We start from the raw sequence: 23,264 nt of genomic DNA, 5'->3' as shown, positions 1-23,264 counted from the left end.
TCGGCTTCAAGCCAACGGCGGGCGCAACAAGCCTTCAACCTTGAACTGTGCGGCTATGCAAAGGGAGCAAGTAACAGTACAAAGCAAAATAAAAACGATCGCAGGTATTTCGCTTTTCTTTTCCATACCAACTTGGTCGTCTGGAAACAAATTAGAATGTGGTCCAACTACTTGTGCGACAATAAAATAAAACGCCGAGTGGCTCGTGAAAATCAAGCAACCTTCGAAAGAGACATGGAGAGAAGAGAGCTAAGGTTACAGTGCGTGACGCGACCTGATGCAGCTATAGCAGGGCCGAAAAAGGGACAAAAGTCGTTTGAGCGCTTCCAGGGAAAAACCAGCTTTTATCTTTTTCTTAAGGCTACGCCAGTTCGCTTAGTTCAGTTTTTCACCGCAACCGGTTCAACTGCTCGACGGAGTGGCTCGACTGAGTACGTAACAGCCGCAAAAGAGCAGCAGACGACCCGACCTTGCTGTCGTCTGCACGTGCGTCCGATAAAGATGGTGTTATCTGCCCGGCTTAGTGCCTTTACCGGCCGCTGGGTGCGCCCTATAAAAGGATTCAACCAAGTGCTGAGTGCGGGCATTTGCTGGTGCTCGGTGACCTTGAACTAAGCCGCTTATATATCTGAACTTGGTTGAAATCCGGACGAGACTGACATCGCCATGAACCTGCAATCCGTAGCCGGAGTCGCAGCCATCTTGCTCGCCACAGCTGTGCTGTGTGACGCTACACGTAAGTCTATGGAAAAACCCTACTGCTTCTTATTATGCTTGGGTATCTGGTCGGTGCGGCGACAGGGCTCGTCATTCTCAGGAAGGTGTAAAAAAAAAATCTGTGTCTGTTTCCGTAGCGTTAGCATAGTTATAAAATATTTTAAACGAGAAAGATAGGCGAACGTTAGATGGTTCTTTGCGTTCACTGCCGACAAATCAATTTAAGATAGAACTGCCTAAGCACATTACTTGACATTGTTGGATTCAAATGTTGTATAACCTGCCCCTCCAAGTTCTCTAACAAAATAGACAGCTGTATTTGTAAATAAATAAATTAAACAGAAGTACCGGTGAGAAAATGTAAATGAGTAAAAGCAATAGTAGTATCGGTTGTTAAATTGAATTGAAAAAGGAAAGGGAAGTGTGAAAGGGAACTGCCGTGTCCAGCAGCCTTACTGGTAGGCCAATATTTGCCTGTGCTTTACAAGCCTTTTTATTTCTTTTCATCTTGATTAACATGTAGCTTCGCGACGACTTTGTTTTTCCTGACCTCTCGAATTGTCTTCAGAACTGACTTCTTTTTCTCGTCTTTAAGCTCCTCGCGTAATACCCTTTCTCTCATTTATTCAGATTGATTGATTGATGAAAAACATCTTTATTTGTTCAGTATTCTCAGAACGTGTGGGTGGGCCGCCTAGTCCGGTAGTCCATTGGCTGCTGCTGCTGCGCTGGCCCTCCCCACCAGCCAGTGCTGACGGTCAGGATCATCGCTGAGCAGAATAGCCTCCCACTGCTCCTCCGAGGGGTTGGGAATGGGGTCAACTAAGGGATTAAATTGGCATGCCCAAATCCCTCAATAAGTTAGAAGAGAACACCCTTAGGAGACTACAAACCAACACATACCCAACACCAGCTAAATTCCACCAGTGGTACCCTACACTATACTCTCAGCAGTGCCCACACTGTGGAGAGGTAGCTAACCTCTCATTTCTTCAGACATTCCAACGGTGTGTCAGGCCATGTTTTGTCTATTGGGGTTTAGTTTTCCCTACAGAGGTATTCCTCTTTCCTTGCGTTACAGGTCCTGCTCCCAAGTGCGCAGAGGGCGAGGTGCTGAAGCACTGCCAGAGCAGCCGGTGTGCCGAACGCAGCTGCGCACACCCTGAACCGCCCACGGCTTGCACCACGGACTGCGTCACGGGCTGCTTCTGCGTCGATGGCCTATTCAGGAACAGTGCCAAGAAGTGCGTCCCCAGGGAGCAATGCTAGTAAGGCCGCCTTTTAACCATCCGCTGGACGGAAATAAAAAAGTGTTGTTGCTGAAGGCCACGTGTGTCTGCTGAGACTTTCCGACGCCTTGTCGGCTGCACAGGTCCAGGACGGGGCACTTTTGTAGCGAGAGCTACACTACGCTACCCAGTCGAGCATTTCGCCGTGAGCCTGGGAGGTCGATAGTGCGCATGCGCGAAACCAGAGAGGAGCAGCAGGTGCGCGGCGCATGACGTCAGAGTTCGCCACCGCCGCCGCGCGAGGTGCGGCGCCGGCCCGACTACGCCCGCGGGCGCTGCGCGGAATGCGCATGCGCAGCAACCGCAGAATGACAGCAGGTGCGTGGCGCTGGAGCCATAGGACGTCGGCGTTCATTGTGCTGATTGGCGTTGGCGTTGACAACGTTTTACACTCCGATCACTTTAAGGAAGTGCGCATAATGGCTCCCTGGGGCAGTGGACGCCTGAATCGCGCTTATAGGTACTTGGGGTGATGATTCACCGAATACTACTTCTTCAATGCTTAACATTATAGTCATAACAACAAGCTCGACTACATGCGTAACCAGGGGGGAACTGTAGCTCTCGCTACGTATCTACTGGCATACTGAGCTAAGCCACTGCCATTTTTTTTTTCAGGACTAATACCATGTTTTGTTTTCTTTCCGCAGTAGTGGCGTGAAACGCCTTCGCTGATTATTTAGGGTGATGAGGAGGCCTAACTCTCGGAGAGCCCAGGTGTAGGACAGGCTAGATTGTGAGACCACGAAGACCTTCATGCTCTCAATACATAGCAGTGGGGAGTCCTGATCGATGGTATGCAGCGGGGTCCTCACGGTCCGGATGGCCATGCTATTTATTTATTTATTCAAAATACCCCCAAAGGCCCTCATTTGAGGGTATTACATGGGGGGGGGGGGGGGGGTAAGTACAAAGCATTCGTAGAAGGTTAAAATATTTCAATAATATAAAATAGAAATCACAAAATATGAATAAAAAATAGGCATTCACAGGAAGAGTCGCAACAATGCACATAGTAGCAAAATTTGAGGAATAAATAACAGCACCGCAAGAAAAAGACGACACCGAAAAAAGTGCACTGAGGTACAAATAAAAAAATATAAAATAAAAAGAAGACAAGGCGAAGAAAGAACGCTGGAAAGAAATCCTTTTTAGTTGTTGAAACATGAGTGAATAAGGTGTTGGAACTTATTTAGGTCAGATTCTGTGGCAATGTCTGATCACTTTCCATAAACTTTATCACCATCCAGCCGCCGCGGTGGCTCAGTGGTTATGGTGTTCGGCTGCTAACCCGAAAGACCTGGGTTCGATCCCGGCCGCGGCGGTTGAATTTCTTTGGAGGAGAAATTCTAGAGGCCCGTGTACTGTGCGATGTCAGTGCACGTCAAAAAACCCCAGGTGGTCGAAATTTCCGGAGCCCTCCACTACGGCGTCTCTCATAGCCTTAGTCGCTTTGGGACGTTAAACCCCATAAACCAACCTTCCCTTCATGGTGAATTCTTTCAGCCACCGCCAGTTATCTTTCCACGTCGCGATCATCCTTACAAAGTTAAACGCATTAACTGCCAGCCATCCCATTATGCTTATTCTTTTTTACCGCGCACAATAACCGAATGGAACGGTTTACCATCAGACTTTACCATTAGATGATATGGATTGTTCCCAAGGGCCGCCCAAAAACCATTGAAGATACTGTGGCATCCTTCCATCATTCGAATGGAAACGGGTGCTAGGGAGCTCCTCTCACGTTGGTGGTAGGACAAACGATTGCGATACTGGTTTGGAAGCGGTCATTATCATTATGACGGGAACAGGCGTGATAAAGCCTTCGGCCTCTACGGTGAAATCTCTACTTTGCCAGACAAGTAATGCATTCCTGACCTGTCAAACTGTTTAGGCAATTTGTCGCTCTTGTAATTTCTCGCAGCCGCGCTCCTGCAGCTGTTGGAAGAAATCTGTGACAGTCAGCGCTCTGTTGTATGCACACCGCATTTTTTGAACTTGTTCAGTGGAAAATTTCCCGCTCTGGAGATGAAGGGGGGGAGGGGGGGGAGCTCAACCCTTGCCCCTCCCCCGAACCCAAGAAATCCTCATTAGCTTAAGGGCGGGTTGTTTTAACGGAGGTAAAGGTCCCGCCCGAAGAGGTTTTGACGCGCCCAAGAAATTTACTAATTGTTAAGCAGTTAAAGAAGCCTATATGAATGGCTTCATTTTGAACATGAAATTTAGCACACTATACTGGAGGTCTTCTAAAACGTTGTGACCTACATCTTGACAAACCAGTAAGCCCCGGCGTCACAAAGGTTCAGAGCATTCATATCAAGCCCAGAAAATATATACAAAACACTCGTGATAACCTAAGCATACGTTCGACTCTTAGCAAGCGTAGCAGGAGGCGGTAGAAACTTAGGTGGGCGGATAAGATAAAGAAGTTAGCGGGGATAGGGTGGCCCCGGCTCGCACAGGACAAAGTTAATTGGAGAGACATGGGAGAGGCCTCTTTCCTGCAATGGGCGTAGCCAGGCTGATGATGATGATGACGTTCGGCTCGTGAGATCAAGATCGCCGTTTGAACTCCGTGTCACAATGACCGCATTTCGATGGTTGCGAAATGTAAAAGAAAAAAGCCTGTTTACGGCAGCTTATACCCGCAAGTCTACGAAACCAACCTGGATCACAGCACTACGTGGTTTTTCATATTCCAAAATGCTGATTTGGCATGTAAAAACCGAACAGGATTAAAGACATTAACACGTGTGCAAAACACAAACACATGCTCAAGCACGCACGCATACCCAAGCCATCGCCTACACTCGCGCAGACGCTCATAAAGAACACAAATACGAAAAAAGCAAGGCGTAGCAAGCAATAAATCCTCAAATCTCAGGTTTCGCAACAACACCGATCGTCGAGCGGCGCGTCGTAAAAGACCCTCATTAATTTCATCGCCAGGCACGATCGAGCCCCAGGCAGCTTCCTTTCTCTCTTATCATCGCCGACTTCAGTGGCGTGCTTTAGATTCCCTCCTCCTCTCCACTCCACGTGACTTCACGCCGCTCAGCATCGAAGGCCGTCGCAACTTTTCAAAGCCAGCCCTTCCCGCGCGCGTGGAGTCTTTTTATCTTGTGACCTTGCCTTCGAATGCTCACAGCGCTCTGACCATCGACAGCTCGCCGCAGCACGAACGGCAGCGGACAGGAGACGGATGTGTTTTCAATTAGACGCATCGCGCTAGGCGCGAGCGCGGGATTTCCTCGAAGACTGCGAAACCGATGCCTGCGTCCTGTGCATTCTCTTTATCGGCTCTACGCACATGCGTGCCGCTGGGAGGTGATCGCGTGTGGTGGTTGCATACGAGCTTGCGTGACCGTCACGGAAGCAGATAGGGTTTCTGCCAGGAGCGTACTCTGCAAGTCTGCAGCCCTTGGGCAGAAACACTTCTGCAAGAAAGTCGGCGTGGAATGTGTTGTTTGCCGAATCCGCGCTGACACAACTGTGTGAGCCCAAGGAGGACAGAACAGGAGTATCGGGCCTGTGGTTTCGGCGGAAGAACTGTGGGTGTTGTGTTGTAGGCGTGTGCGAAGAGTAGACATGAAGGCCCTGCGGATTGCACTCGCTGTCCTGGTCCTGGCGGCCTGCGAAGTCCTTGCACATCCTGGTAAGTCTGTTGTGTGAAACGAGCGAACTATGTGGTGACTCAGTGGTTATGGTGCTCGCCTGCTGACCCGAAAGACGCGGGTTCCATTCCGGCCGCGGCGGTTGAATTTCTATGGAGGCGAAATTCACGAGGCCCGTGTACTGTGCGATGTCAGTGCACGATAGAGAACCCCAGGTGGTCGAAATTTCCGGAGCCCTTCACTACGGCGTCCCTCATAGGTAAATTGGTTTTTGAGGAAAAGAAATGGCGCAGTATCTGTCTCACATATATCGGCGGACACCTGAACCGCGCCGTAAGGGAAGGGAGGAAGGTGGGAGTGAAAGAAGAAAGAGAGAAAGAGGTGCCGTAGTGGAATAAGTTCAGGAATAAGTTCGTACAGTGTACATGCAATATAATTTATCAGATTCCCCTGAGTTGTGGTAAGGTGTACATTGAGCGAACTGGCCGCTGCGTCAACATTAGATTATTAGAGCACGCAAATTCCTTAGAAGATTCAAGGGGGCAGCATCTGCCTAAGCATTGTCACACTTGCAAGCATGATGACAAAGATTGTAATCCGCTTTTCGATAGGACTAAGATTATCGGACGCTCGAGGGATAAGAAAGAACGAGAAATTATCGAGGCCTTGGAAATCGCGAGGTTAGGGCCTGATAAGTGCATTAGCGATGCTTCAGTACACCTGTACCGCAAGGAGGTCGAGTTCCTTGATTCCACGAGATGAATGTCGCTTCTGTTTTTTGTTTTTGTGGTTGGTGCGCATGCGCTTTGCTGCTGAAGGAAAGAGGAGTTGGTGGAATAAATCAGTTGTCAGTCTGCGTTTGTCCCGTGTGGTTCTCTTTCTCTTGTCCCGTCCTTTTGCGCAGTTACTTTTTGTTCACATAATGTCGTACCAACTAGCCCCTCACCGCACTCTTCTAAGGCTTGTTGGGCCTGTAAGTCGTGGCAGCCGAGCAGGGTCGCCTCCCAGTCCTCCCGGGTTGGGTTGGGGATGGGGGGAATCGCGGGGTTGGAGGGGCAGGCCCACACCATGTGATAGGTGTCAGAAGACACTGCACTACAGTGTGGGCAGCTGCCGCTAAAGGAGGGGTCAAAATGTTTTAGCGCTGCCGGGCACAGCAAAGTATTGGTGAGAAGGCGGAGAAGGAGCCGCTCATCCTCCTTCTTCAGGCCTTTACATGGGCTAGGGTAAAGGCGATGACAATTTTGATAGTATGTTGTAATATCTTTGAATGTATAGACCGGATTAAAATCGGGTTCCTGATCGGATGGGGAGGAGAAAACAGCCCGGTGAGAAAGCGCGCGGGCGGCTGCGTCTGCTGCCTCGTTTCCTGCCAACCCCTGATGAGCAGGGGCCCAATAAGGTAACGGTGTGCGGGGTCGGTATCCCGTATGCAATTTTGGTATATTCGATAGGCTAGGAAGGGAGTGCAGCCTTGTTCGACGTTCCGACAGGCCCCTCGCGAGTCGGTGATTATGTATTTTGAATTGGAATGTGAGGCCGCGAGAGCAATCGCGACCTCTTCTGCTTGTGTTGCACTGCGGGCTCTGAAAGTTAGGCCGTTAACTGTGTTGCTGTTGTGAACTACCGCGGCCGTGTACCATACCCCGTGGTGAAGGTCGGAGGCGTCCACCACGGAGGCGTCCAGCCGAGCGCCATAACCACTGGGGCACCGCGGTTGCTCTTGCATCATTAATGCGTTCAACATGGTCATCTGCCATCCCTGATGAAAAAAATTGGCGGGGGCACTTACGCTCCGACTTAAGGGCATCACGCGATAGAACTGATGGGTTAATGAGAGACGCCGTAGTGAAGGGATACGGAAAATTCGACCACCTCAGGTTTTGAAGCGAAAAGCTTCACTAGGCTCGTCAGCACCGGACTTCGCGTGAGCCGGAGGCCAGATTTGCCACTTCTGCGCATGCGCGAAACCGAGGACGTCACGCGCAGCGCAGGTGGCCACCGACTCCGTAATAAAAAAAGAATAAAAGTGAGTACAGAAACGAGAACAAAAAAAGGAATGAAAGAAATAAAATATCAGAAATAAAAAATAAATAAAAGACGAACAGTGCGCCAGAGAGAGAGAGAGAAAACTTTATTTAAAGAGGAATTCGGGGCACGCCCCAGGGTCCCCGCACGACCCCACTGCACTCAAGTGTTTATGTTCCTAAGGTCCATAACACTGGCAGCCCGGTCGGTGGCGATGGTCTGCACGGCCGGGTCCTCCGAGCGCAGGAGGGTCTCCCAGTCTTCCCAGGTCTTGAGGTTCTCAGGTCCCGCGAGGGAGGGTCTGCGGGGCAGAGGGAAAGGATGTGGAGGGAAGAAGCGACAGAAAACTGATATCTCGGTGCACACTCGAACCGCACAGTAAGGGAAGGAAAATGAAAAGAAAATTCGTTTTAAGGAAAGGAAACGACGTCTGTCCCTCTCATATATCGGTGGATACCCGAACTGCGCCGTAAGGGCCTTAAGGAAAACGAAATTAAATGAAAATTGGTTTTAAGGAAAGGAAACGCCTGTCTCTCATACCTTGGTGTACACCCGAAAGGAATCAACACCACAGTACATGTCTCTAAAGCAACCTTCTAAGACAGCACTGTATTTACTACACGCGCGTCTCCTCCTCCGCCTCCGTACAGGCAGTGTGTTGGCGACCGAATGCCTCCACAGTTATCGTGGTGCTCCCAGTGCATTGTGCGTGAACTGCGACCGCCATGACTTCAAACCAAGCATAACTGAACCTTTTCGCTTGTATATCCAGGCTTAACCACAGCTAAGCCACTGCCAATTTTTCAAGGATTCATTATCGGTTTCCAATATCAACATCTCCATCAACGCTGCAGAGGCAATGGGATTTGAAATTTCGTACAGCAACATTTCCAGTCATCTCCTTATCATATACCGACCACCGTCTGGAAACGTGGCTAATTTTATCACAGCATTGCATGACGTTTGTAAGCAAAGGTTTAGCCAAGGTAACCTATGCATAATGGGTGACTTGAATATTGATCTGTTAAAGATTGAGAGAGCATCTGCACAAAGCTACCTAAATGCCCTTGCGGATCATGGTATAGAAACACTACTTTCAGATCCTACTAGAGAAGAGATCGTAAACAACAGTTTGTGTAAAACTTGCATAGACCACGTTAACGTACGCGCGTCGGACTTGTCTTATGTTATGGCAGCTGTCATTCGAAAGAAATTAGCGGATCATTACTTTACACTATGCCACTTTGCTAAGGTCGATTCTGCACAGAAACCTAATGATAGCAGGTGTGTTATGACTATACTAGATCGAAAACTATTTGACAGTAAGGTGTCATCCTTCGACTGGAACTCATTTATATCACGAAATAACAAAGATACCACCTACGATAACTTTGTTTTGGTTCTTAAAAATTTAAAAGAATCCTGCAAAAAAAGTATCATTGTCAAAAAACGAAATAATAATTGCTTCTGGCTTACAGCTGACATTCTCGCAGCCATTAGATGCAAAGAAGCGCTGTGGTCAAAATGTTGCGCTTCACCAAAAAATGCAAATTTACGAAATGAATTTCGGGCTGCTAGGAACAAAGTAACCGCTCTTCTTCGGTCCTCTAAAAGGCGTTACTATGCTAGCCAGTTTCGCAATTGCCACCATGACGTGGCCAAAACTTGGGCTATCGTGAACGAACTGCGTGGGCGTCAGCGTAGACCGGCCAAGGACGCAATAGAGCATAGTTTTGGTCACTTGACATCCTCTTTGGCAAATGATTTTAATAACTTTTTTTCTAAAGAACAGCGCATTGCCCGTGCCACATCACGTTCGCCGTTACTTCCTTCTTCTGTGATTGACTCAGCATTTCTTCCACACATAACAGAGCCAGATCTTTTCAGTATAATCTCCAGTCTACGGCATAACAAATCGGCTGGAATTGATGGAATATTTATCAGCGACCTTTCAAGAAACTTCCAAAGCTTGAAGTGTGTCCTTCTTTTTATGCTAAATGATATGATTGAAAGTGGCTTCTTACCATGCTCTCTTAAACAAGCGCGTGTTATACCACTTTACAAGGGTGGCAAAAGAAATGATATCTCGAATTATCGCCCAATATCTATCGTGTCGTGTATATCACAAATTTTAGAAAAAAACACGTCTTATGTACAATGTCAGCATTTTTGCTGAGGCATAACGTGCTTAGCCAACATCAATACGGATTTGTTGCTGGTTCTGGTACCCAAACGTTATTAGAAAAGATGTCGGATTCCGTTCATTCTAGTTTTGATCAAAATGAAGTGGCATTTGGTCTCTTTCTTGATGTCAGGAAGGCATTTAATACTGTTCACCATGATATTCTCTGTGAAAAGTTGTTTTGCTATGGTTTTCGTGGTCCTTTTCAAATGTTACTAAGAAATTATGTGTCTCAGCGATCTCAAATGGTGGAACTTGGACCTGTGCAAAGCAGAATTATAGACTTATATAGTGGTGTTCCCCAGGGATCCATCTTATCACCCCTCTTATTTAATCTCTATGTTAATGACCTCCCCAGCATTATAACTTCATCACAGATTTATCAATATGCAGATGACACCCTCCTCATCTCATCTAATACAGATTTTTCTTGCGCACTCCGTCAACTTCAACAGGACGCTACTAATCTATATGATTGGTTTCAATGTAACCTGATTGATATAAACCCCCAAAAAACTCATCTAGTGTGCTTTAGAAATGCACACAAGCCAATCCCGAAAAACGCTGCGTTTTTTTTGCACAGCTCCAGTTGCACTGCATGTTCTTGCTACCCCATTACATGTGTTCCGTCCATGAAATACCTTGGCATTTACTTTGACAGTGGTTTATCCTGGAACACGCACATGGCACACCTCAGTAAGAAGCTCAGAGGCGTCGCATGCTTGCTCTATGCTCTAAGGGCCTACCTGCCATTTGCCATAAGACGTTTAATTGCACAGTCTTTGGGGTATTCTCTGCTGAGATATGGCATGTGCTGTTTCTTCAACTGTTCTGCAACATGGAAAAATAGGATAAACCGTATTCTCAAGAATATGGCTAAGAGTGTCATCTATTCGATACCCCATAAACAGCAAAGTGTATTCCTTTCTTCAGGTCTGCCTTCCTTTGACATTGTGTTCAAACAAGTCACTGTACTCAGATATTTCTGGAACTCTGAATTTCGGTTCCACAACGTTAAACCAATCCCATTAAGAAAAGTTTCTCGATATATTGTCCCTGCAGTGCGAACTCATTTTGGTATGTCTATGAGGTCATATTATATCCCATGTATATTCAATGAGATGCCTGATAATGTTTTCAACTTGAACACTCGCAGACAGTTACGTGATGCTATTGCCGAGCTTGAACAGCTCTAGTGCATATGTTTTAATGTACACAAAACAAAGAATTGATTTGGTAACACAGGTTGTTGCTGCTGCCGGACGGCGCCCTACAAGCCCAATTGAGGCTTTGGCGCGTCCGCGTCTTGTATTGTTTCTTCGGTGTGAATAAAGTATTTATTATTTATTTAAAGCATGAAATGCTTTTAGCTCCCGTTGTCGGCAGTGTGGTGACGTCACGCCGAGACCGAGAGCCAACATCCGGGCACTGAATTCCACCCATCCTGGCACTGAAACGAGAACATCCGGGCACCTTACGAGATTTAACGACACTCTCTAAGCCCTCCTACAGAACCGGCATACAAGCGCCGATAGCTTCGCGCCGAACGGGTGGTGGCGTTCCTCCCTTCCTGTACGGTGCGGTCCGGGTGTCCACCGAGATGAGAGAGAATTACTGCGCCATTTATTTTCCTCCAAAAGCCTTACGTTCAAAGGGCAAGGCATCGCGCCGAACGGGCGGTGGCGTTCCGTGGACTGCCTGGAAGCGCTACACTACAACACGCTGTCGCGTTCCATTCCTAAAGGCGAAGCTTAAGAGTCATTAATTAGCAATTAATTAGTATTCAGTCATTATTCAGTAGTTAGACACTAATTAGTACTTTGTCATTACTTCTTCATCAATTAGGTGTGACGTAATCCAGTGGGGGCGTCACCAGTGTCACATAGGCAAAGTGGTGCGGAAAACGCTTTCGCCTCTACGCACTTTAGACAGTTTCGAACGCGCTGCATATACATTCTTGTCAGGCCTGCGTCTCGTCGTGTCCGCGTACGCTTCGTGTTATGCCCGTAAACATTTCATGTTTACTCTACTCTCGGTTATGGGAGAGGCAGAGGTTTTTTTTAACGTGCACTGGCATCGCACAGTACACGGGCCTCTAGAATTTCGCCTCCATCGGAATTCGACCACCGCGGCCGGGATCGAACCCACGTCTTTCGGAAGCGATGATCCCAAGAGCTACTACACTCGCGGTCAACCTTCTGTGGCACTGTAGCGCAGGAAAGCAAAGAATACGGGCTTTTGCCCCCGTGCCGTGGGCTACATCAATCCTAGCTGCCCCACACCAACTCTGCAACTTCCCCCTTCACTCATCTACACCGCTAGCCCCAACAATGAACGACCCACTCCCACCAAATCAAAATCGATGGGAGATCACAGTAAATAGCTGAACAATGGCTACTTATGTGCCCGCGGAATCAAGGCATAACAAAACCAGACCTCTCTCTAAGAAAAAGTTGCTTTCTGCACCTTACAACCTCAAATACTTATTTTTTTAGATCGGAGAACACGCGAAAGCCCCCTGGGGTGCGGCGCAATTTACAAAAAAATTATGCCTGCATTTGCTGACAGCATTCGTAAACCCGCCATAATTTTATTAACCTCTGCCGGCTACGCAGGTCTTTCAGCTTATATATAGACGATGGAACAATACAATGATTGCATACGCTAATTTGCGCTTCCATGCCACTCGATGTCACCAGGATTCTGTGAGGTGTGAAAAAGTGGACACCTAGACAATGCCTGCGGCAGCGAGCTTTTCAAAATTGGAAATTGAAAAATGGTAGAGCGCATTGAAAGACAAAAAGATGCCCAGGCTTAGCTTGGTTAAGCCAAGAATGCGTTGCATATTGCGCGGTCTGCGAGTTATTGCTTCCTCCGTGACGTATGGATGGATGGATGGATGGATGGATGGATAGATAGGAGCGCCCCCTTTGAAACGGGGTGGTGGCAACCGCCACCATGCGCAGCCTTTTTTTTTTGGTTCTTTTTTCCTTCTTTTCTTATTTTTTAAATTTTTTTAAGTGGTTTGGTGACGTCACATCATTGACGTAACCAAACCACGTGACGTCACGTCACGTGGTTTGGTGGCAACCGCCACCATGCGCAGCCTTTTTTTGGTTCTTTTCTCGTTTTTTTCTTATTTTTTAAATTCTTTTAAGTGGTTTGGTGAAGAGGCAAAGAGGTAGTCAAAGTGGTGCAGGAAACGCTTTCGCCTCTACGCACTTTAGACAGTCAAAGTGCCCCCTGAGATGCCGCCGCCGCTGCTATTGCCGCCCCGTTGCTTCCGCAATTCTACTCGGTATGGCCATTGGTCGAACCACAGCCAATCTTTAAAACTAATTATATGATTAATGCTTGATTTATGAGCTTTAACATCCTAAAACGACTGAGGCTACGAGGGATGCCGCAGTGGAGGGTAATTGGTAAATTGGTTTTGAGTGAAAGTAAATGACGCCGTATCTGTTGCACATATCTCGGTGTCCACCAAGATATCTCGGTGGACACCTGAACCACGTCGCAAAGGAAGCGAGGAAGGTGGGAGTGAAAGAAGATAGATAATTTCGACCACTTGGGGTTCTTGCACTGACATCCCACGTTACACGCACCGCTAGCATTTCAGCCTCTGCGGCCGGAACCGAACACACGTATTTCGGGTCAGCAGCCAAGCGCCATAACCACTGGGGCACCGCGGTTGCTCTTATATCAGTAATGCGTTCAACATGGTCATCTGCCATATCCCTGATGAAAAAAATTTGTGGGGGCACTTTCGCTCCGCCTTAAGGGCATCACGTGATAGAACTAATGGGTTAATGAGAGACACTGTAGTGAAGGGATGCGGAAAATTCGACCAGCTCAGGTTTTGAAGCGAAAAGCTTCACTGGGGCTCGTCAACACCGGGCTTCGCGTGAGCCGGAGGCCAGATTTGCCACTTCTGCGCATGCGCGAAACCGAGGACGTCACGCGCAGCGCAGGTGGCCGCCGACTCCGTAATAAAAAAAAGAATAAAAATGAGTGCAGAAACGAGAACAAAAAAAAAAGAAATGAAAGAAATAAAATATCAGAAATAAAAACTAAATAAAGGACAAACAGTGCGCCAGAAAACTCTGATATCTCGGTGGACACCCGAACCGCACAGTCAGGGAAGGAAAATGAAAAGAAAATTGGTTTTAAGGAAAGGAAACGAGGCTTGTCTCTCCCATATATCGGTGGATACCCGAACTGCGCTGTAAGGGCCTCAAGGAAAATGAAATGAAATGAAAATTGGTTTTAAGGAAAGGAAACGCCTGCCTCTCATACCTTGGTGTACACCCGAAAGGAATGAGCCCCACAGTACATGTTTCTAAAGCAACCTTCTAAGACAGCACTGTATTCACTACACGCGCGTCTCCTGCTCCTCCGCCTCGGTACAGGCAGTGTGTGGGCGGCCGAACGCCTCCACAGTTATCGTGGTGCTCCCATTGCATTGTGCGTGAACTGCGACCGCCATGACTTCAAACCGAGCATAACTGAACCTTTTCGCTTGTATATCCAGGCTTAACCACAGCTAAGCCACTGCCAATTTTTAAGCATGAAATGCTTTTAGCTCCCGTTGTCGGCAGTGTGGTGACGTCACGCCGAGACCGAGAGCCAACATCCGGGCACTGAATTCCACCCATCCTGGCACTGAAACGAGAGCATCCGGGCACCTTACGAAATTTAACGACACTCTAAGCCCTCCTACAGAACCGGCATACAAGCGCCGGTAACTTCGCGCCGAACGGGTGGTGGCGTTCCTCCCTTCCTGTACGGTGCGGTCGGGGTGTCCACCGAGATGACAGAGAATTACTGCGCCATTTCTTTTCCTCAAAAAGCCTTGCGTTCAAAGGGCAAGGCATCGCGCCGAACGGACGGTGGCGTTTCGTGGACTGCCTGGAAGCGCTACAACACGCTGTCGCGTTCCACTCCTAAAGGCGAAGCTTAAGCGTCATTAATTAGCAGTTAATTAGTATTCAATCATTAATCAGTAGATAATCACTAATTTGTAATTTGTCATTACTTCGTCATCAATTAGGTGTGACGTAATCCAATGGGGACGTCACCAGTGTCACATAGGCAAAGTGGTGCGGAAAACGCTTTCGCCTCTACGCACTTTAGACAGTTTCGAACGCGCTGCATATGCATTCTTAGGCCTGCGTCTCGTCGTGTCCGCGTACGCTTCGTGTTATGCCCGTAAACATTTCAAGCTTACTCTACTCTCGGTTATGGGAGAGGCAGAGATTTTTTTTAACGTGCACTGGCATCGCACAGTACACGGGCCTCTAGAATTTCGCCTCCATCGGAATTCGACCACCGCGGCCGGGGTCGAACCCACGTCTTTCGGGAGCGATGGTCACAAGAGCTACTACACTCGCGGTCAACCTTCTGTGGCACTGTAGCTCAATATAGGCAGGAAAGCAAAGAATACGGGCTTTTGCCCCCGTGCCGTGGGCTACATCAACCCCAGCTGCCCCACACCAACTCTGCAACTTCCCCCTTCACACATCCACACCGCTAGCCCCAACAACGAACGACCCACTCCCACCAAATCAAAATCGATGGGAGATCATTTCAATGGCTACTTATGTGCCCGCGGAATCAAGGAATGAAGTTCTCTCTCCAAAAAAAAGTTCCTTTCTACACCTTACAACCTCAAATACTTATTCTTTAACATCGGAGAACACGCGAAAGCCCTCTGGGGTGCGGCGCAATTTACAAAAAATTATGCCTGCATTTGCTGACAGCATTCGTAAACCCACCATAATTTTATTAACCTCTGCCGGCTACGCAGGTATTTCAGCTTATATTAGACGATGGAACAATACACTGATTGCATACACTAATTTGCGCTTCCATGCCACTCGATGTCACCAGGATTCTGTGAGGTGTGAAAAAGTGGACACCTAGACAATGCCTGCGGCAGCGAGCTTTTCAAAATTGGAAATTGAAAAATGGTAGAGCGCATTGAAAGACAAAAAGATGCCCAGGCTTAGTTTGGTTAAGCCAAGAATGCGTTGCATATTGCGCGGTCTTTTTGCGCGAGGTATTGCTTGGCGGCACACGATTTTCTCAGCAGCTTTTCCTCCGCGACGTATGGATGGATGGATAGGAGCGCCCCCTTTGAAACGGGGCGGTGGCAACCGCCACCATGCGCAGCCTTTTTTTTTGGTTCTTTTTTCCTTATTTTCTAAATTTTTTTAAGTGGTTTGGTGACGTCACGTCACGTGGTTTGGTGGCAACCGCCACCATGCGCAGCCTTTTTTTTGGTTCTTTTTTCGTTTCTTTCTTATTTTTAAATTTTTTTAAGTGGTTTGGTGAAGAGGCAAAGAGGCAGTCAAAGTGGTGCAGGAAACGCTTTCGCCTCTACGCACTTTAGACAGTCAAAGTTCCTCCTGAGATTGCGCCGCCGCTGCGATTGCCGCGCCTTTGTTTCCGCAATTCTACTCGGGATGGCCATTGGTCAAACCACAGCCAATTTTTAAAAATAATTATATGATTAATGCTTGATTTGTGAGCTTTAACGTCCCAGAATGACTGAGGCTACGAGGGAGCCCGTAGTGGAGGGTAAATGGTAAATTGGTTTTGAGGGAAAGTAAATGACGCAGTATCGGTCTCAAATATCTCGGTGGACACCTGAACCACGCTGTAAGGGAAGGGAGGAAGGTGGGAGTGAAAGAAAGATAATTTCGACCACCTGGGGTTCTTGCACTGACATCGCACATTACACGGACCGCTAGCATTTCGGCCTTAGCGGCCGGGATCGAACACACGTCTTTTTAGGGTCAGCAGCCGAGCGCCATAACCACTGGGGCACCGCGATTGCTCGTATATCATTAATGCGTTCAACATGGTCATCTGCCATCCCTGATGAAAAACATTTGCGGGGCACTTACGCTCCGCCTTAAGGGCATCACGCGATAGAACTAATGGGTTAATGAGAGACACTGTAGTGAAGGGCTGCGGAAAATTCGACCACCTCAGGTTTTGAAGCGAAAAGCTTCACTAGGCTCGTCAACACCGGGCTTCGCGTGGGCCGGAGGCCAGATTTGCCACTTCTGCGCATGCGCGAAACCGAGCGACGTCACGTGCAGCGCAGGTGGCCGCCGACTCAGTAATAAAAAAAGAATGAAAATAAGCACAGAAACGAGAATAAAAAAAGAAATGAAAGAAATAAAACATCAGACATAGAAAAAAATAAAATACAGACAGTGCGCTAGGAAACTGATATCTCGCTGGACACTCGAACCGCACAATAAGGGAAGGAAAATGAAAACAAAATTGATTTTAAGGAAAGGAAACGCAGCCTATCTCTCTCATATCTTGATGGATACCCGAACTGCGCCATAAGGGCCTTAAGGAAAATGAAATGAAATGAAAATTGGTTTTAAGGAAAGGAAACGCCTGCCTCTCATATCTTGGTGTACACCCGAAAGGAATGGACACCACAGTACATGTCTCTAAAGCAACCTTCTAAGACAGCACCGTATTTACTACACGCGCGTCTCTTCCTCCGCAAGACTGCAAAGGCCGCTGGGGCCCTGGACTCCACCTATGCTGCGAGAAAGAAACCTTGTACAATAAAGTTTTTCATTCATTCATTCATTCATTCATTCATTCATTCATTCATTCATTCATTCATTCATTCATTCATTCATTCATTCATTCATTCATTCATTCCTCCTCCGCCTCCGTACAGACAGTGTGTGGACGGCCGAACACCTCCATCGTTATCGTGGTGCTCCCAGTGCATTGTGCGCGAACTGCGACAGCCATGACGTCAAACCAAGCGTAACTGAACCTTTTCGCTCGTATATCCAGGCTTAACCAGAGCTAAGCTACTGCCACCTTTTTTTAACGTGCACTGGCATCGCACAGTACACGGGCCTCCAGAATTTTGCCTCCATAAAAATTCGACCGCCGCTGCTGGGATCGAACCCACGTCTTTCGGGAGCGAAGATCATAAGAGCTACTACACTCGCGGTCAACACTCGCGGTGTGGTACTGTAGCTCAATATAGGCAGGAATGGAAAGAATACGGGCTTTTGCCCCCGTTCCGTGGGGAGTGGGCTACCTCAACCCTAGCTACCCCACACCAACACTGCAACTTCCCCCTTCACCCATCCACACCCCTAGCCTCAACAACGAACGACCCACTCCCACCAAATCAAAATCGATGGGAGATAACTTAAAACAGCTGAACAATGACTACTTATGTGCTCGCGGAAACACCCTAATGAAGTCTGAGAAACAGTTGCTTTGTTCGCCTTATCGCTGCGAATAATAATTTTTTAAGATTAGAGAACAAGCGGAAGCCTACTGGGGCGCGGCGCAATTTACAAAAAATTATGCCTGCATTTGCTGACAGCATTTGTAAACCCGCCATAATTTTATTAATCTCTGCCGGTTACGCAGGTCTTTCAGCTTATATTACACGATGGAACAATGCAGTGATTGCATACACTAATTTGCGCTTCCATGTCACTCGATGTCACCAGGATTCTGTGACGTGTGAAAAAGTGGTCACCTAGACAATGCCTGCGGCAGCGAGCTTTTCAAAATTGGAAATTGAAAAATGACAGAGCGCATTGAAAGACATAAAGAGTCAAGGGTGGATTGGAGAATAACCGTTAGTAATATCCTACAGCTGAAATCAACAGGAGAAAACGAAATTAGCCGGTGCATGCCATGCTATTGCAAGTTAGCGTTGGTATGTTAGGGAGACATACTCGACTCGAAGGCATGGGAAGCGTACGCTCTAAACACGAATACGCCTATATGGGTGTAAAAAGGGAGTTGGACGTCCTCTAGCGCAGTCATTTCTATAAAAGGGAGTACAGAGGATAGCTTAGACCCTTTTTACTCCTTACTGTTTACAGTGCGGCCTGGCATATAGCATATTCACTCCTAGAAGTAATGGAGTGCTACGAACGCCTTTCGATGGAGTAAACGTTTGCCCAAATTTGGCTCTTTCTCAGAATCGCTGCATTTCGGCATGCCAGAGGGTAGATGATACACTCTACAGGGGTGGAGGTAATCCTGCTATTAAGGAAGTTTAGAGAAAAAGAATGGCTGAGGCTTAGCTAAGGTTAAGCCTAGTCAGATGCGAAGCATATTGATAGCTAGGCTTGGTAATACATGGCTTTCCTTGGTTGAATACTTGGTCATTTTAATACAACCACTAGAAGCCTTCGTCGTGGGGGAAGACAACGGCATGGCTACAGCGGAACGCCGACTAACCCCGAGACGCGCGTTGGTTGAGCGCCTGGATTGCCACGGAAGCCGCGTCCGCCTGCCCGGTGGAGCGAGCGTTTCACCTACACCGAGTGTGAACGCGCGTTCGAAATGCGCGGGAGTGTGACGTCACCATACCACGTGATTCACATGGCGTGCAACCGCAGCGACGGCACAAGTTGGAGCCCCCTCTCTCATCTGTCGTGACGTCATTGTGTCACGTGGTGTGACGTCATGTATCACGTGATTTGGAGGCGCATAACCACGGTGAAGGGCTGAAGTGGTAGCTAAAGTAGTATGCTTCGCATAAAAAATAATTCACAGGCGATCACGTGATGTTATGCGACAAATCTGCGTTAGCAGTACCGCTTTCCTATGGGAATGTGGATGAAGGTAGAAGGAGGTTTGTTGGCGACAAACTTTTATCAGTGGGCTTAATCACCGGAGCGTGCTGCGGAGGTGACATCTTCCGGGCCTGGTGGGCGGCCGTGAGGTGTGCCTATCCAATTCGATCTAGCAGAGACACTGGGGTGGAGGCTTCATACACACACAGATCACAGCCTTTTCTCCTACATACTGGCGCAGCTTGGAGGTCGTCTTTTCTGCAACTTAATGAACTCAAGTGCATAGCTTCGCTGAATGGTACTTATTTAGAACCTTTGCTCGGGTATACCAGTCTTTTCTGGTCGGTGAAAAGGAGATTTCTTACGTTCTGTGGAATGAGTGACAGCAGTATTTTGCGAGATACACTGGTCAGAGGTGACCATAGTTGAGCTGCGTTATACAAGTTAAGACAACACAACCGTTAGCCATTTCGACCGCAGAGGACGTGCGCAGTCAGTTATATTTCCGGCCGTACTCAGTCCAAGGACGAATTTCACTCCCTAGGCGCTCTAGGTGGAGTAAATAGCTAATAAAATGAGTACAGCAGCCATGCAGTTTACTCATTTTGAGAGATTTAGTTTTTAGAGTTCGTAGACAAAAAAGAAAACTAGGCGAGGGGATCAAACAGTTCGCTTGCGTATAGAGTTATTGCTTAATTGTTATAGTCTTAAACCATTTGTAGAAAATGTGTAAGTGCTCTCCCGAAGATGAGCGGCAGGGAAGTTATGGTTTAACGAAAACTGTGGAGGAGCAATACAGATGTGTGATGAAAACATTAAGCGCAGGCACAATACAGATAGAAATCTTGAGCAAAACTAGCTGTAGAAATGGAAAACTTCTGGAACGAATATGGAGTGTACAGTTCGTGTGAAGGCGAAAATTCAAATAAGAAAGAAACGATGTATTCCTTAACCTAACATTCTAAGGGAAAAGACAGTAACATTGCTTTTTAGTTCGATCTCGCTTAATCAGCTCTGCCGGTTTATTCGAAGCGACGCTCAAAAACAAAGGCTCTATTGAATTTGAACTTGCCCGATATGAGAAAACTTTCAGTTTCTTTCGTGTTCAAATTAGCGAAAGTAGGCTATAGCACTAACGCAGCGAAAAGTGATGTTTGTAATGAGCTCGTACCCCGTCGTGGTGGCTCAGTGGTTACAGCGCTCGGCTGCTGGCCCGAAAGTTGCGGGTTCGATCCCGGCCGCGACGTCCGAATTTCGATGGAGTTGAAATTCTAGACACCCGCGTGCTGTGCGATGTCAGTGCACTTTAAAGAACCCCGGGTGGTCGAAATTTCCGGAGCCCTTGACTACAGCGTCCCTCATAGCCTGAGTTGCTTTGAGACGCTAAACCCCAAAAAATTACGAGGAACATTAGCGGCTAAAGTGCTGAAAGGCGAAAGCCTGAGTGCTGCATTCTGCTACACGATTGTTCACTTCACATTTTGTTGGTGCATTAATTAACTGCCAATTAATGACGCTTAAGCTTCGCCTTTAGGAGTGGAACGCGACAGCGTGTTGTAGCGCTGCCACGGAGTCCATTGAACGCCACCACCCGTTCGGCGCGATGCCTTGCCCTTTGAACGCAACGCTTTTTAAGGAAAGTAAATGGCGCAGTAATTCTCTGTCGTCTCGGTGGACACCTGAGCCGCACGCTACAGGAAGGGGGGAAGTGTCAGTGAAAGAAGAAAGAGGGGCCGTAATGAAGAAAATGAAAATTTTATTTGAGGAAAGGAAATTAGGCATTAACTGTCTCGCATATATCAGTAGCACTAGTCGAAAATTGTATTTGACGAAAGAAAGTTGCGCAGTAACTGTCTCACATATCTGTCTCGCATATCTAGGTGCACACCTGAACCTCGCCGTAACGGGAAGGGAGGAAGATGGGAGTGAACGAAGACACCGTATTCACTAGACGCACCTTTGTTCATTCCAAACCATCGAGCTGGCATAGCCGAGTGGTAGTGTGCTCGACTCGCACTCCGGAGACCGGGGTTCGATTCCCAAGCTCGGCCAATTTCTTACTCGGTTTTATTTATCTGGCCTGACTAGAAAGGTTAAATTGTTCTACTTGGTTAAGTAAGCAATTAACTAAACTCAAACTTACTTGGAGCATCACTATACGATCCCTTTAATTGGTTGCATGGTTAGTAGCGAAAGTACAATTGGCCCCGTTTGAAATTCGCGCACTGTCACGTTACGACCGTTTAGACCAACTGCAAAGCATGACATTTCTTGTCGACAGCTCCTGCTTACAACGATGAGGCATTAAAGGCTTCCGCCTTAATAAACCAGTAAACCAATGTAATGAGCTCGCTGCGACTTGCGCAAAACACGGCTAACTAGAGATCATTCACAAATGCCTTGCCTACTAAGAAAAGCTGTATGATGCAATAACCTCACACAGGCTTTGTCGTACAAATTCATACAGTGTGCATGATAATGTATGACATGTGCATGACAGGCTTTCTGTGAATAAATGACATGCGCATGATGTTCCTATCATAATCGTATGATATGATATCTATTAAAAACTGCGCGATGTTATTGCTTGATTTGATTTATTGGGGTTTAACGTCCGAAAGCTACTCAGGCGGCTATGGGAGACGCCGAAGTGAAGGGCTCCGGAAATTTCGGCCACCTGGGGTTCTTTAACGTGCACTGACATCGCACAGTACACGAGCCTCTAGAATTTCGCTTCCATCGAAATTCGACCGCCGCGGCCGGGATCGAACCCGTGTCTTTCGGGTCAGCAGCCGAGCGCAGTAACCACTGCAACTTACGTACGAATAATGCGAAAGCATTCAAATTCTATTCCAACTCCTTTCCAATTCTATTTAAATTCTATCGTAACTCCATTGCAATTCTATTGGAATTCTAGTCTATTCCTTTGTAGTTGGTGCAGTAGTAAGCACTCGTACTGACTGTTACTTGTTAACATATCGTATTTTCCCGCCTTCGATGACGTCACATCGTGTCCACTAATAGCGAGTTTTTTAACCTGACACTTTTTCAGCGACATTGGGTTTTCGGGTAGATGAGACATCTAATGGTTTCGCATTAATAACTTTAAGATTTCGGACATGAGTTCATTCTTTGGTCCCTGTATTATTGCGGAAGCAACACTACGCTAGATGTGAGCGATTTGGCGGAGCCCCGGAGAGCCCCAACTGCGCATGCGCGAGGAGCGAGTGTGAGACAGTTACTGCGTAATTTCCTTTTCTGAAGTACAATTTTCATTTTCTTCATAACGGCCTCTCTTTCTCTTCTTTCACTCCCACTTCCTCCCTTCCCCTACAAACTGATGACGGGTGTCCACCGAGATATGTGAGACAGTTATGCGTAATTTGCTTTCCTCAAATACAATTTTCATTTTCTTCATTGCGGCCCCTCTTTCTTCTTTCACTCCGACTTCCGCCCTTCCTGTACGGTGTGGTTAAGGTGTCCACCGAGATGACAGAGAATTCCTGCGCCATTTCATTTCCTCAAAAAGCGTAGCGTTCAAAGGGCAAGGCATCGCGCCGAACGGGTGGTGGCGTTCTGTGGACGCCCTAGCAGCTACAACACGCTGTCGCGTTCCACTCCTAAAGGCGAAACTTGAGCGTCATTAATTAACAGGTAATTAATATATCATTCATCAGTTATTAGCCATTAGTTAACAATTTGTCATTACTTAATAATTAGTGCCTAATTATGTGTGACTTCATTCAGTGGTTACGTCACCAGTGCCACAGAGGCAGTCAAAGTGGTCCAGGAAACGCTTTCGCCTCTACGCACTTTAGACAGTCAATGTGCCCCCTGATAT

The 23,264-nt window shown here is 47.4% G+C and overlaps 2 protein-coding genes and 1 non-coding gene across 3 annotated transcripts in view; all 3 read left to right on the top strand.

Annotated features, from left to right (window-relative positions):
• Positions 1 to 622: 622 nt before the first annotated feature.
• Positions 623 to 1,986, top strand: LOC149348411 (ixochymostatin-like). The gene is made up of 2 exons (XM_089588093.1): positions 623 to 736; positions 1,799 to 1,986. The coding sequence occupies exons 1-2, from the start codon at positions 667 to 669 to the stop codon at positions 1,984 to 1,986; spliced, it is 258 nt and encodes an 85-aa protein (XP_089444219.1). The 5' UTR covers positions 623 to 666.
• Positions 1,987 to 3,258: 1,272 nt separating this feature from the next.
• Positions 3,259 to 3,330, top strand: TRNAS-GCU (transfer RNA serine (anticodon GCU)). Its single transcript has one exon. It is a non-coding gene; the product is annotated as a tRNA-Ser (tRNA).
• Positions 3,331 to 5,141: 1,811 nt separating this feature from the next.
• LOC149348409 (chymotrypsin-elastase inhibitor ixodidin-like) overlaps positions 5,142 to 23,264 on the top strand; it is a 60,180-nt gene continuing 42,057 nt past the window's right edge. The window contains exon 1 of the mRNA XM_089588092.1: positions 5,142 to 5,664. Coding sequence (XP_089444218.1) covers positions 5,598 to 5,664 — 67 coding nt within the window. The 5' untranslated portion in view covers positions 5,142 to 5,597. The remainder of the gene's footprint in view (positions 5,665 to 23,264) is intronic.

Source organism: Amblyomma mixtum, chromosome 4, assembly GCF_055824585.1.
Source record: "Amblyomma mixtum isolate Tamu chromosome 4, ASM5582458v1, whole genome shotgun sequence".
Taxonomy (NCBI): Eukaryota; Metazoa; Arthropoda; class Arachnida; order Ixodida; family Ixodidae; genus Amblyomma; species Amblyomma mixtum.
This window is presented reverse-complemented; position numbering and strand designations above follow the sequence as displayed.